Source organism: Canis lupus, chromosome 2 (assembly GCF_011100685.1).
Source record: "Canis lupus familiaris isolate Mischka breed German Shepherd chromosome 2, alternate assembly UU_Cfam_GSD_1.0, whole genome shotgun sequence".
Taxonomy (NCBI): Eukaryota; Metazoa; Chordata; class Mammalia; order Carnivora; family Canidae; genus Canis; species Canis lupus.
The window spans coordinates 83,545,595-83,561,071 of NC_049223.1; the positions used below are offsets into that span (position 1 = coordinate 83,545,595).

Below are 15,477 nucleotides of genomic sequence, written 5' to 3' on the forward strand. Positions count from 1 at the left end.
TGATGAGCACAGCATAATGTACAGAGAAGATGAATCATTGTTGTACATGTTAAACTAACATAACCTTGTGTGTCAACTATACAATTTTTTAAACAGTGCTGACATTAAAAAAACAACAGGGCAGCCCGGGTGGCTCAGCGGTTTGGCGCCTGCTGTCCGCCCGGGGCATGATCCTGGAGACCCGGGATTGGGTCCCGCGTCGGGGTCCCTGCAGGGAGCCTGCTTCTCCCTCTGCCTGTGTCTCTGCCTCTCTCTCCCTCTCTGTATTTCATGAATGGATGAAAAAAATCTTTTAAAAAACAACAACAACAACAACAAAAAACACGACCGAACACCAGTCAATTCTTAGGAAACTGAAGTTTCATATTATTTCTGCAGCTCTTTCAAATCCATTAGTTTCGGCACCAGGTACAGAGGTCACTGAAACATCCTAACAACCTATCTTTACTGATAAAGCAGCGAATGTAAACTTTTAAAAAGCACTGTGTTAGCCAACCAAAAAGCACTGTGTAGACCACCTCTAGCCACAAACCACCAATCTGCAACCTCTGCTCTATGCTAAAGCAAAATATGTGTACCGTTGGCAATACTGTTACTGTGATGCCCGTCACGAGGAGTAAAATAGTACCATTAAAGCCATACCTGGCTAAGGAACCAGGACTTTCTTTTCCTTTTGGATCTTTCAGCTCCAGACTTACATTCACCATATCGATGAGGAAGCACATGCACGTGTACACTTCTCCACTTAGAATAGTCTGCAAAATGAAAATGCCAAGCTGAGAAGGCGGTTCATAGGTCAAGATGTTAATCTGTTTGCTGCTCTACCTTCTCTCCGCAGATGAGCTGGAAGGACCCATGAGCGAGGTGGCCATTGGCAGTGACTGCAAGAGTTAAGAGTTACAGGATAGCACGAGGTCTCACTCACGTGAATTCTTGGGTCTTGTAAATCGTAAGGCCGCATAAATTCCTCTATGGGCTCTCCAAGGTTGTTCTCCAATAAACCACGGATCAGCTTGTATTTGTACAAATCCAGGGAGCAGTGGACTGAGGAGAGATTGCCATGGATAGATATGTCTGGCACAGTATGACTTATTTCTCTGAGAAAAGAAAAATAAGTCACTTTGGCAAATAAGTCGGGAATTTAACACTGACAAAGCTCACACCCAAATGTAAGAAAGAGCTAAAATGTACCCCTACATTATCAATCAGTTCATTTCTAACTTCCAATAATAAAAAGTTCATGTGGCTCCAAATGAAGCACAACAGCACAACTGAGCATCATGCTTCAGCTACCAAAAGCCCCCTTTCTCTGAAAATATGTACTTATGAAGTCCCCAAATCTGAGCTAGCTAAATAATCTATTAATAAAGAAAAATCTCATGAGACTCAGAAAGAGCTTAAACACTACAATTGGGAGGGCAATAAAGAAATGGCAACCTCTTCATTTAACTCTTCAGATTTCATGATAACTAAAGACAGACACCAGAGTTTCATGCTGAATCCAGATGAGGCATCAGGATAAAATCTGAATCTGTTACTGGTCTCTGCCGAGATGGGCAAGAGTACGGTTGAGACGTTCGGGTCAGGGGGTGGTATACTTCATCCCAACACTGAAGAGCTCTTCCCTCACCCTCTTGGGGTGAAGGGGGCAACATGGATCCTGCAGACACCACATTCTGAGTATGTACAGTAGAGGACTGGGATTGAAAGTAGAAGAGGACTATAAAAAAAATTATTTTGTCTGCAGAGAAAAACCTATATATGATCAAGTAAAGAAAGAACAGTGATGCAAGGCACAAAGAAAGGCTGGGCAGGACTACCCAGTGCCCTCTCGGCTTCCTGTTTCTGTGGTGAGAGGGTACCTCATACTGAGTTATCATCGCCTATCAGGGCTAACAGTATAATCACCTGCACATCAAAACTGATGGAAGCGAAGCCAGTCAAGTTTACAGTATCAGGGTAACAAAGCACATTTTTTGAAGGGGAAAGCATTACTTGAAAAGACAACAAAGTGTTCCATTTCTAAAGAACGAAGCTCCTCCTAAGACTGCTAGGCCAGTGAAGCTAGAGAGAGCCCATGCCAAGCATAACTGAGTGCCAGCCAGGGAGCACTCGAATAACAAGAATGAAATGCAAAAATCCCAGAGAGAGCAGCAACACAGTGTCGTTAATCCAGAGAGAAACAAAAAGGTGGCATTAAATGGCTCACCCAAACCCAAGAACCGCGAAGGGAGTGGCCAAAGAGGGATTAAAACTACACTCCCCACAAATAAGGAGACTGCTTGTCAAAATGCTGCAAATGAGAACCTCTTTCATTACTCGACAGCCACATCCCGCCTCTGGCTATAGTTGAAACGCAAGCATTGCTGCTTTCTCCAAAATTAATGTCCCAAATGGACAGACATTACACACTGTGTATGGGCTGGGCCAACATAAGTACCACCAAGGGCCCTTGCTCACATGACCCGAGCCTGGGCCTTGAGAGTCAGGTTCTGGTGGTCTCAGGTGGGGTCTGGGATTATTTCTTTTCGAGACATTTCCCAGATGATCCCACAGAAGTAATGACAACTGCAGCAATGCTCTAAACCTGCAAAATGGGTGTCCTGTGTTTGAGGCCAATGAAAAAGTAAATTAGAGTCAGTTCATTAGCCTTTATGGAGTACTTTCAGATTGCTTAATAGAGCAAGGTGGGCAAAGCTGCATCTCAATAGTTACTCTGATTAAATGGAGCTCCAGCATATGTAGCAACACCAGGTCCAGAATCTATTGTGCTTGAAACATAGAATCCAATTGTCACCTCTTCCAAAATACGCCCCCCCCAATGCCATCACCACCTCCCTGCGTCTACCGTCATGCCCGTTGGTCTTTGTTTCCCAAGGGGCAATCCTGTAACAGAGTTTATAACACTGAAACTCTAAATTAGAATCACTTTCTAATTTGCCTTCTTATATCCCTGTATCATCAAAATGTAAGCTCCAAAAAGACATAAGGTTTTCTTCCCATCATAGTAGCCTTCATGTCTAGCACACAGTTGGGACTCAATAAACATTGCTACCTAGAAAAAATAACAGAACACCCATTCTCTTCCAGACTTACCTTCACAGCACTGATTTCCAAGTTATTAAGATTCTACCTAAGATAGACACCTATCCAGACATAAACCACTCACTTGTCCAAATTCCTTTCCACCTGCAATTTCAGCCGACAAGGCTCAGTTAGAAGACTCCCTCCCGTCTGACGCACGAAATAGGAAGGGAATATCAGATCTCCACTGCTGTCATCAGAGGCCTTAGAATACTCTCGTGGACGTCTCTCTGCAGCAAAGATATCCATGTCTTGCAGATCCACAACAATGCAATCCAGCAGGCAGACATGATCTTCTACATGGACCCAAGGAAAGAGAGAGAATGAAGAAAGTAAGACCCAAAAAGGAATGACCCCGAACAAAACTAAAAAGCTAAACAAAGTTCATTCTGTCTTTGGAAAACGTTCAGAACTGCCTGCTTCAAAAATCTGAGTATCCAAAAGTCTCCACTCTGGCACCAAGGCCTCCCTCTGCGATGCTCCCGTGCTAGACACTTCCTGTCTGCTCCTCTTCTATGCCACACACATACTGTGCCACATCCCTTCAGTGTCTCACTACTGTCCTCAGATATGAGCTGAACCTAAAGGATTTATGACCAAAATGGTTTGACAGCCATCCCTCCCAAGAATATCCTACAGGGGTCTCATGTAGAGATGATGTAACCCAAAGGCTTATAAAGTTTTCCAGCAACAAAACTCTTTTCCTGAACAAATATGTAATCATTTCCGCTACTACTGATCTCATCCAAACCACCATCATTCCCTCCTGGCCCACCAGAAATTCCCTTCCAATATACCTACGTATTCCCATCTGGCCCTCACAAAACCGTACTGCCCACAAAATACCTGTGTAATCCTTAAAAAAATAAATGAGGCCATAACATTCTCTTCCTTCTACGCTTTAATGATTATGCTTAATCCAAAGTTGTTTCTGTAAAACTCCCCCTAAACCCCTATAAAACCCTGCATAAGCCCACTGCCTACTTTTCCAACTTTATCTCAAGCCATTCTCCACCCTGCTCCTGAAGCCTCACTCACGGGCCTCTGTCTCCCCAAAACTGCCAAGTCCTTTGCTATCTGAACAGCCTTACCTACAGCATCACCCTCCCCTCTTGATCTCAGCTAGGGCCTCTCTGTTCTTTCCTCCTGCACCATGCCATCCTTCCTGTAACATCTCACTCTGGCCATAATGTAGGGGCCCACGTAGTGCCTCTCTCATCTCCTCCACAGAGCGGCAGAGCCAATGTCTAACAGCATGCTCATACACAGGATAGCCAAATTACAACACCAGCATTCAGCCCACACTAAATATATCAGTTCTTCAGACTTAAAATTCATCTGTACAAATATTCTTAAAACACCTCCTCTCTGCCAGCTATTTTTCTAAAGTCCAGGACACTATTCTAGGATACAGCAGTGAATAAAACATACAAATATCTTTCCCCCTATGAAGCTTATATTCTAATATAAAATTGTAAATACAATGGAACATTATTCAGCCATAGAAAAGAATGAAATCTTGCCATCTACAATGACATGGATGCAGCTAGAGGTTACTATGCTAAATGAAATGTCAAGCAGAGAAAAACAAATACCATATGATTTTACTCATATGTGGAATTTAAGAAACAAAACAAACAAGCAAAGGAAAAAAGAGAGAGGGAGAGAGATAAGCCAAAAACCAGATTTTTAACTACAGAGAACAAACTGATGGTTATCAGGAGGGAGGTGGTAGGGGGATAGGTGAAATGGTGATGAGGATTAAGGAGAACACTTGTCCTGATGAGCACAGGGTGATTATGAAGTGCTGAATCACTGTATTGTACACATGAAACTAATATAACACTGTTAACACACTGGAATTAAAATAAAATTAAAAATTAAACTTAATTAAATTTTTAAAAACCCAAAAGGCTAAAATCAGGTTCTTATCTGGAATGACTAATGCTTAAAGAACACCAATAACTGGATGCTTCCTGTCTTTGCAAAATTGTTACTTATAGTATCTCTATTGTGACCTAATTCACACTAATATTTCTTAAAAGTTCTTTGATTTTTTTTTTTTAGAGTTATACAGAACAATAATTAAGTAGAAAAAGGATAGTGTCTAGACAGAAACTTGCAAGGATATGTCTAAGGATGCAGGAATCATTCTACTTATATTAACTCTATCTTGGGGCAACGGCCTTCACCTAAAGGAAAAAGTCCTAAGAGACCATCTAAATCCCTTTATTCACACTGTGTCTTGCTCATTTAACTGGACTTTAGAAGTCACCCACTGCTAAAATCAACATGCTAAGATTCTTAAGCTTTCTAAAAGCAATATCAAAATCAGACTATCACTAAAGACTCACTACCGCTCTGATGCATCCCCCCGAGGCACCCACCAGTCTCATGAACTCCCCACCTTTCTCCTCTTTTACCTGGACTACTGGAAACCTGGCTAGCAGAGGGCGTGGCTTGCTGCCCTTGCTGCTTGGTCGAGGTACTTGGCACAAACTCACTCCTCAGGCTGCCTGGACTCATTCCAACAGGAGGCATCATGAACAGCCCCTCAGAACGCGTTCCCTTCGGGTCCTCTGTGCTTGTCATTTTCCTCATACTGTGTTTGGGGGTACCCGTTGGGGAAGCTGAAGGCACAGATTCCTGGGAAGAAATAAAATAAAACTAGAAGGCAGAATGGAGGTGACTGCATCTTTACTCTCCTGCAAGTCCTAACCCAGTCCTTAGACTCTTCAAAGACTCTATGGTACTTGGTACTTCCCAAGCCTCCCAAATTCCATAAACAAAAGGGTAACGGAATCATGACATTTCCTGTCACATGTAATTATTTGCAGAGATGTGACTTTTAATTCAACACCTGTTGAAAACTACAGCGATCTTGCAGGAATATATTATCTGTTGGCTTAAGATGCTATTGGTGGTTTAGTCTAGGTCAAACACAGCAAAAGCAGACCTCTGGGCCATAGGATATAGGTTGTTGCTTTGCTGGAAGGGAGGGGCTTATTATTCTAAGAAAATGTATCTGTAACAATATGGTTCCAACAGAATCAAGTCATGGTACTGTGTCTATACTTCCTAGAAGTCACTTCTTCTGGGTTTACATTTCTCATCTCTTTAAGTAACTGCAAATGAAAACAAAATGGAAAAGCACAGGAGGCTGACTATTCCTATTATGTTTCTGTTCAAGGGCATAAAAATTAAGGGCAAATACAGAATAACATAAATTCTGCAGTTCTAGGGATCCTTGGGTGGCTCAGCGGTTTAGCGCCTGCCTTTGGGCCCAGGGCATGATCCTGAAGTCCTGGGATCAAGTCCTACGTCGGGCTCCCTGCATGGAGCCTGCTTCCCCTCCGCCTGTGTCTCTGCCTCTCTCTCTCTCTGTGTCTCTCATGAATAAATAAATAAAATCTTAAAAAAAAAAATTCTGCAGTTCTATTGAAAACACTACACACTTTTCTTACATATTTAGTACCTTCAGTTCATTGCTAATGGGGTAAATCTTTGTCACCAGAATGATTCATTAATTGACTTTTAAACTTCACCCATAAAAAAATAAAAAAATAAATAAATTTCACCCATGCCTCCATGTTATGTATTTGCAGGGCTTCTGCACCACTGACCCACTTTCACAGGCATGTTGGGGGGTAAGAGGAAGAATGGGTTTCCTGCTAGTACTGTCCTAAATGTTGATTTGTCTCAGCATTTGAAAAAGAAATGGTAATACTGTTCTTCCCAGTACCTGGAGTACAGTGATTTACAAGTAATGGGGGGGGGGGGGGGGGGACAGTTCTTACTTTCCGCATTTTTTTTTTTTTGGAAGGCAAATTGCTAGGTAACTGCTCTTATTTAGATACTTCGACATTAAAAACCTTCCCCTTTGCTTAGTTTATTTAAATTCTAGAGAGTAGTTGTTGGTCTTTCACTTGATTCATCTTTACATCCTCTCTGTAGTTGGTTTAAATAAATCAATGGCTTGAGGAGATTAACTCAAAGCTTTTGAAAGGCTGACTTAGAAATTATGGTTTAAACGTAAGCTGTGGTTGAGAAGAATGAAAGGAAAGCATATGTAAAAAATCCAAGCCTGCACTCATTAAGACATGGATTTGTGTAAAACAATCCCAAACACACTGGAATAGTGGAACTCAAAGGCAAATAACCCCTCTGCAAGCTTTGATTTCAGGAGTATTTCCTGTTCTTTAACCACTGGAATACATATTAAACAAACCTCACACATGCAAATACATCAAAGGGAAAATGTAAATGCAAAGTGATTTTTGGTGAAGAAAGTGATTCTTCATCTTGGCCTAGATCAACTAAGCCTGACTGTGCCCCTGCAGAGAGGTAAGCTCCACAGACATGTTTATCTGATTACAAAGACTTTACCAAGCTACACACTCCAAGCGGCCCTTATGGAATTCTCCAGAACAATCACTGGCATGTAACAAAATAAAGTTTTCCTGGGATTTAAGGGAATCAGATCATCAAGAAATTACTGCCTAGAGCCAAAAAAAGAAAAAATTCCTTTATTGGTCCTTAAGAAAGCCTTCTCTACAAGGGAAGGAAGTGACTCATCAAAGGGACAAAAAAGTGATAAGCAGGCTTTCCCAAATAATGTGGTACTTAAAGAGTTAGTTTTTAAAGTTTTCTTTTTAAAGCATATGAATGTGAATTGTCTGATGAATCCCATAAGGTTTTTGAGAATAGCCAGAAGGCAAAAAGTCTATTATACCTTGAAGAAAAAGCGATCCTTGTATGCACTGCCACTTAAAATCAAATCCTCAAAAACAAATACAGGAAAAGTCTTTCATTAAAATGCTACAGACTATGTGCTGTTATTTGGCTTATTTAACAAAACAGAAACTCATATGCAAAAATTTCTTCAAATATTCTGCAATTCTTTAGAGGCCAACTTCCGAGTTAGCTCATGAGCCCATGTATAGATAAAACCAATACAGAGCATCAGCCCTTCACCTTTTTAGGAAGGGCAGAGAAACGACGGTGCTATTCCAACCTGATCACCCATCCTGGTTCTAGCAGATCTCTTCCTAAAAAATTTAGTCCTCAAAACAAAGATTTACCACAAAGATATCCTACTAAAGAACTTACTGTGGGCTCAAAAGACAGCTCCAAAGGAGAGATTCACTCCTCCTTGGGCAGTGATGGCAGCAGAGCTGGAGTGGCAGTGGGCAGTGATGGCAGCAGAGCTGGAGTTCTTCCCTCTAATTATTTTAATGAACTCAGCCACACCCTTTAGAAAATTCGAAAGAGCTACAGCTACACAGGCCAGGGTCAGTAAGGCACATCACAGGGACAGCCTTCCCCAGTTAATTCTCCCCACACAGATCTAAACCTAATAGCGGGAGGTAAAAGTGTATCACAGTTAGAGCATATGGAAGGCAGACACACCAAGTCTGAGGCCCACGCTGTACTTGTGACTACCTGAATTATCCAAAAGGAATGATTCACCCTATCTAAGTCTCAATATCTTTAGCTCAAAAAATGGGATTAATAAAACTAGATACCCCCTCAGGGTTGCTAAGGAGGAAAAACTAGACAAATATGTAAAGAGCTTATCACTGGTTTATGTATGAGAAGCATCCAATGAATATTGGTTATTTATCGCTATTATTGCCAGTCCTAAGATCTCATAATGAAATCTTGTGTACCTCCTCTTTCAAAGGTTCTCTCACTATTGATTAGCTATCAGACTAAAGATGGGCATAACCAGCTAGGAATTTCAGTGCTTTTCTGACAAGCTAACATGAATTTGTTCTTAATAAGCAAATATACTACAAAGCTGCCATGGAAACCAGCAAGGTTCCGTTAAAATGCACACCTAGAACAAGACCCCCTCCCAAGTTCCAGCAGCAGTAGTCTCCTGGACTGTGGAAATGGGTGGGAGGGGCTCATTAGACCAACTCTGGTACCAAGTCTGGGTTTTACTACATGAATGTAAAATGAAAGCAACAATCTTCAGCCCAGTTACCTCTAAATACTGTCCTAAGAAATAGTTAAGTGCTAAAGTAGCTTTAAATTGTAAAGCCAAATACTGTATAAGGTGTTATTAGGAAGATATTCTTGAACAGGTTCAGATAAACCATGGGCCAAATCCCATCCTCTGAAAACAGGCAGGTCATGTAAAAAGTTGATCACTTATAAGGTCAGCCTGTGAGAAAAGCATCATACAGACAGGTTGGTCCCATTGGTTTGCTTGCATACAATTGGTGAAGGTTATAATTTTCACTATTTCTATTAAAAGGTTAATTTAAATGTCAAACAAAATGTCAAAAAAAAATTGTTCAAGTCACATATACCACAAAAGTAACAGCAGTTACAAGTCATCTTATGACAACATACGAAATCTTCAAATGACGCTCAAATACTAGTTGGACTGAAAAGGTAATGGATACGGATTGCTCACCTTATCTTGTAAGGAAAATGTCCCAGGAAAACCAGCAAAGAGAAACTTGTTCTTAACTTTCAACTTCCCCAAGTTTGCTACAATCAGATTATTTGATCTGGAACTTTCGGGGATAAGGAGAACAGGAGCACCCGCCTCAATGTCCAAGAGAACCCGTGAACAGCGCTGGGCTTGATCTCTCACCTGAAACAGGAAGAAGAATGGACTCAGAGACTCAATCAATGCCCTAATTTTATAATCAAAAAGCCTCCAGTTCCCCAAAGTTCCATGAATTCATAATTCCAAAACAATTAAAATCAGAGTATAGTCCATGAGCAATATGGAGTCACATTAGAAATCGGTAACAAGATAATGGAAAACCCCAATTATTTGGAAAGTAGACTCTACACTTCTTGATAACCCAAGGTTCAAAAAAGAAATCACAAGAGAAATAGAAAAATATTTTGGGGGGATCCCTGGGTAGCTCAGCGGTTTAGCTCCTGCCTTTGGCCCAGGGCGTGATCCTAGAGTCCCAGGATCAAGTCCCGCATCGGGCTCCCAGCATGGAGCTTCTCCCTCCCCCTGTGTCTCTGCCTCTCTCTCTCTCTCTCTCTCTCTCTCTCTCTCTCGGTCTATAACAAATAAATAAATCTTAAAAAAAAAAAAAAGAAAAGAAAAATATTTTGGCCTGATAAAGAAAATGTAACATATTCAAATTTGTGGGACACACTTAAAACAATACTTAATGAAGAATTTATATTAAATAAGTGTTTTATAATATACATGAATAAAGATTAAATCAGTGATCAAAAAGCTTCTATTGTAAGAAGCTAGAAAAAGGAAAAGCAAAATGAACCTGAGTAAGTAAAAGGGAAAAAAATATAAAGCAGAAATCAGTTATTTAGAAAACAGATAATTTTTAAAAATCAAACATTAATACAATACCCAAGAACTACAGAATATACATTCTTTCCAAGTGTACATGGCATACTCATTGAGAATATGCCTCAGTCATAATACAAGCCTCAATAAGTTAATTATTTGAAAAGACTGATAAAACAGACAAACCTCCAGCTATATGAATCAAGAAAATATGAAGAAGAGCAGCCCTGGTGGCCCAGCGGTTTAGCGCCGCCTTCAGCCCAGGGTGTGATCTTGGACACCCAGGATCGAGTCCCATGTCCGGCTCCCTGCACGGAGCCTGCTTCTCCCTCTGCTTGTGTCTCTGCCTCTCCCTCTCTCTCTCTCTCTCTGTCTGTCATGAATAAAGAAAATCTTTAAAAAAAAAAAAAAAAGAAGAAGAAGAAAATACGAAGAAAACAAAAATTGTCACTATCAGGAAGGATTGCAGGACATTGCTACAAAAGAACTTACAAAATTTTGTTTTGAAGATTTTATTTATTCATTTAAGAGAGAGAGGAAGAGAGCACGAGTGAGTGGGAGCAGGCAGAGGGAAAGGGAGGAAGAGACTCCCGGGTTAGCAGGGAGCCTGATATGGGGGCTCAATCCCCAAGGCAGATAGATGCTTAACCGACTGAGCCACTCAGGCACCCCCAGAATTTACAAATATTGAAAAGATAAGGGAACCTATGAACAACTTTATGCCAATCAATTGACTATTTATTTATTTATTTATTTATTTTCAAACTGACAATTTAGATGAATGGACAGAGTCCTTAAACAACAAATGCACAAACGATCTACAGCTAGCATCATATTTATAGAATGTTTTCTCCCTAAGATAAGGAACAAAGCAAGGGCAACCCCTCTCACCACTTCTATTCAACATTATGCTGAAGTCCTAGTCTGTGCAAAAAGACTTATAGGTTGGAGAGGAAAACATGTAACTCCCTTATTCAACTCCCTTATTCAATCCCTTATTATGATTAGATGATTCATAATCATCTATGTAGAAAACCCTAATGAATCAAAAGGAATTAGGCTAAGTTTAGCAAGATTGAAGGATAAGAGGTCAACGTGTCAATATATGAAAGTTATATTTCTTATACTTTGAATAAAAAATTGGACATTGAAATTTTTAAAAATTGGTATCATTTATAATAGCATCAAAATTTCAAATACCTAGGGGATCAATTTAACAAAAGATGTGTAAGACCAGTATAACCAAAACTACAACACAATACTGAGAGGAACTGAAGACCTAACTAAATGGAGAGATATGCCATAGCTGAGGACCAAAGACTCAGTATTATTATTAAGATGTTGATTCTCCAGACACATAGATTCAATGTAATCAAAATAAAAATCCCAGCAGATTTTATTGTAGAAAGACAAGCTGATTCTAAAATTTGTATGGAAAAACAAAGGTCCTGAAGTAGCCAAAACAACTTTGAAAAAGAACAAAGTTGGAGGACCTACGCTAGGATTTCAAGACACACTATGAAGCGGCAATGGTTAAGACAAGATGGTACTGACACATAATTAAATATAAATCAGTAGAACAGAATAGAAAGTGAAAAAAAGACACACATGCCTATATGGTTGATTGCTTCTCAATAGAAGTGCCAAGATAATACAATGGGAAATGGAACAGGCTAGCTATATATATGGAAAAAAAAAAAAAAAAAAAAAACTCAGCCCTCACTTCACAAAATATACAAAAATTAACTCAAGGGGTAGCTGGATGGCTCAGTCAGTAAAACATGCAATTCTTGATCTCAGGGTCGTGAGTTCAAGCCCCAGGTTGGGTGCAGAGATTACTTTAAAAATCTTTAAAAATAATTAGCTCAGGGATGCCTGGGTAGCTCAGCGGTTGAGCGTCTGCCCTTCAGCTCAGGGAGTGATCCCAGGGTCCTGGGATCGAGTCCCACATCAAGCTCCCTGTAAGGAGCCTGCTTCTCCCTCTGCCTGTGTCTCTGCCTCTCTCTGTGTGTCTCTCATGAATAAATAAATAAATAAATAATCTTTTAAAAAAACTAAAAATAATCAACTCAAAAAAGCTTCTAATAGAGAACAGAAGAGAAAATTTTCGCCACCTTATGGTAGACAAAAATTTCTTTGACAAGAGACAAACATTGTGAGAGAAAAAAATTGGACTTCATCAAAATGAAAAACTTCTGCTTTTCAAAGAATAGTGTTAGGAAAGTGGGGGGAAAGCCAAAGACTGGGAGAAAATATTCACAACACATATATCAAAGGGCTTGTATCCACAATACACAAAGAAATAGTATCAATTCTACAGAAATTTTCTCAAAATAGAAAAGGGCACACTTCCAGTTCATTCCACAAGGATAGCACTGCCTGGTTACCAAAACCAGAAAAGGCATTATTTTCTATTCCCGAACACTACAAACTAATATTCCTCAGGAACACAGATACAAAAATCTGTAACAAATCAAGAAAACTGTGTAAATATCCACAGATAGTACATAGGTAAGTAAACATGGCTGTATTCCAATAAAACTTTATGAGTGTATATATATATATATATATGTATATTCTCATGGGCCATAGTTTGCCAACCCTAAAATAACTGAATTCTTTTCCCCTACGATTGGAAACAGGCGAGGATGTCTGCTGTCACTCCTTCTATTTAACATTGTACTGGAAGTGTAGTGAAGGAAGAAAAAGAGACGAAAGGCATACAGATTGAAAAGGAAAAAGTAAAGTTCACAGACAACATTATCATTTATGTAAAAAAATCCTAAAGAACCTCCAAAAAGCAGCTGGAAGTGGTAAGTATATCTAGCAAAGTTGCAGGGTGCAAGGTCAGTGTATAAAAATCAACTGCATTTCTATATACAGTCTACAGAAAACTGGAAATTGAAACTTGAAATATCACTTATAACAGTATCAAAAATATAAAAGATCTAGGGATCAATTTAATAAAAGATACATAAGACCAGTAAACTCAAAGCTACAAACACTGCTGAGGGAAACTAAGGACCTAAATAAATGGAGAAATATGCCATACTCAAAAGACAAACGGAGGGGATCCCTGGATGGCTCAGCAGTTTGGCGCCTGCCTTCCTGGAGTCCCGGGATCGAGTCCCGCATCGGGCTCCCTGCATGGGGCCTACTTCTCCTCTGTCTGTGTCTCTGCCTCTCTCTCTCTGTGTGTGTCTCTCGTGGGTAAATAAATTAAATCTTTAAAAAAAAAAAAAAAAAAGACAAACGGATAGTATGAAGATGTCATTTCTCTAAAAGCTGACCTACAGATTCAACACAATCCCAATCTAAATTTCAACAGACTTTACTGTAGACACTGACAAGCTGATTCTAAAATCCATGAAAGAGCAAAGAATCTAGAAAAGCAAAAATAATTATTTTTTAAACTTTTTTTTAATGATTTTTTTTTTTTTTTTAAGGAGGCTCCATGCCCAAATGTGGGGCTCGAACTCAAAATGTGGAGATCAAGAGTCATATGTCATACCAAGTGAGCCAGCCAGGGACCTCTTAGCCAAAAGAATTCTGAAGACAGTTCCTTATAATGTTAACCACACAGTTACCATGTAATGCAGCAATTCCTCTCTTAGGTATTTATTTAAGAGAAATGAAAACGTACATCCACACAAAGATTTCAATGCAAATGTTCACAGTAGTGTTATTCATAATAGCCAAAAACTTGAAACTACCTAAATGGATATAAAGTGGGTGAATGGATAACAAACTGTATTACATTCAATGAATGAATACTACTTGGCAATAAAAAGAAATCACATTGCTATTGCAGTATGCATCCACGGATGGATCTCAAGAGCATTACGCTAAGTGAAAAAAGCCAGACAGAGCTACGCTGTACGATTTCACTTACAGAGGAGGGGAGGGGAGGGGAGGGGAGGGGAGGGGAGGGAAGGGAAGGGAAGGGAAGGGAAGGGAAGGGAAGGGAAGGGAAGGGAAGGGATCCCTGGGTGGCGCAGCAGTTTAGCACCTGCCTTTGTTTGGCCCAGGGCGCGATCCTGGAGACCCGGGATCAAATCCCACATCGGGTTCCCAGTGCATGGAGCCTGCTTCTCCCTCTGCCTGTGTCTCTGCCTCTCTCTCTCTCTCTCACTGTGTACCTATCATTAATAAGTAAAATAAAATAAAAAAAATAAAAAATAAAAAAAGAAAGGGAAGAAAGAAAGAAAGAAAGAAAGAAAGAAAGAAAGAAAGAAAGAAAGAAAGAAAGAAAGAAAGAAAGGCAAAACTATTCTGATGGAAAGCAAACCAATGGCTGCCAGGACACAAGGATTAGGAGACTGCCTGGGGAAACAAGGAAACTTTGTAGATAACAGAAATGTTCTAAAAATCTGGATGTGACTATGCTTACAAGACTATACAATTGCTAAAACTCACTGAACTGTACTCTTAAAATTGCTTAATTTTACTATAAATTATACCATAATAAAGAGGACCAAAAGTACAATACACTAATATAATGAAATGTTTCTCATCTATTGATCAGTGAAAAATACAGATTACAAAACAGAATCAATTTTAATTTTCTACTTCTTCATAGTTTTATTAACTTTTTTGAAATAACCTCTAAAACACATTTATTACTTTCTAAACAGAAAAAATATAGCCTTTATTACATAAAAAAAGCTTTTCTTTCTTCTGGTGTTAAGTACATAAGTCAGGAGAATTTGCAACACAGTAACTAGCTACCTTTTTCACTTTCTAACTGTACTTGAATTGTTGGTATTGTCTATCAGCCCATGACTGCTTCCTGTTTGCTTTGTTGAGTAAATTTTAGAATTAAAAATTAACTCATATTCACTGTAGCAAACTTAGAAGGGAAAGACAAACAAATAGAAGGAATCTGATATCTTCACAACCTCACCTCCAGAAATAAAAGACTGTGACCATTTCGTCAGGTTAGTGTAAGAATTCAGAATGGGAACTCTGAAGCCTGGCTCCCTGAGTGGGAATCCCCACTCTGGCCACTCAGTAGCCTGGTGAGCCTGGGTAACTTGTTAGATCTCTGAGTCTTACTTTCCTTATCTCTAAAACGGGAGGAATCATAGGCCCTACCTTCAAGAGCTGTC

The 15,477-nt window shown here is 39.7% G+C and overlaps 1 protein-coding gene across 11 annotated transcripts in view; it reads right to left on the minus strand.

Moving 5' to 3' along the window:
• The window catches only part of VPS13D (vacuolar protein sorting 13 homolog D), a 236,970-nt gene that overhangs the window by 171,576 nt on the left and 49,917 nt on the right, over positions 1-15,477 (minus strand). For all 11 annotated transcript variants that reach the window (XM_038531969.1, XM_038531968.1, XM_038531967.1 and 8 more), the window contains 5 exons: positions 9,509-9,691; positions 5,508-5,730; positions 3,170-3,380; positions 926-1,097; positions 643-755 (listed from right to left, as the gene is read on the minus strand). In XM_038531969.1, coding sequence (XP_038387897.1) covers positions 643-755; positions 926-1,097; positions 3,170-3,380; positions 5,508-5,730; positions 9,509-9,691 — 902 coding nt within the window. The remainder of the gene's footprint in view (positions 1-642; positions 756-925; positions 1,098-3,169; positions 3,381-5,507; positions 5,731-9,508; positions 9,692-15,477) is intronic.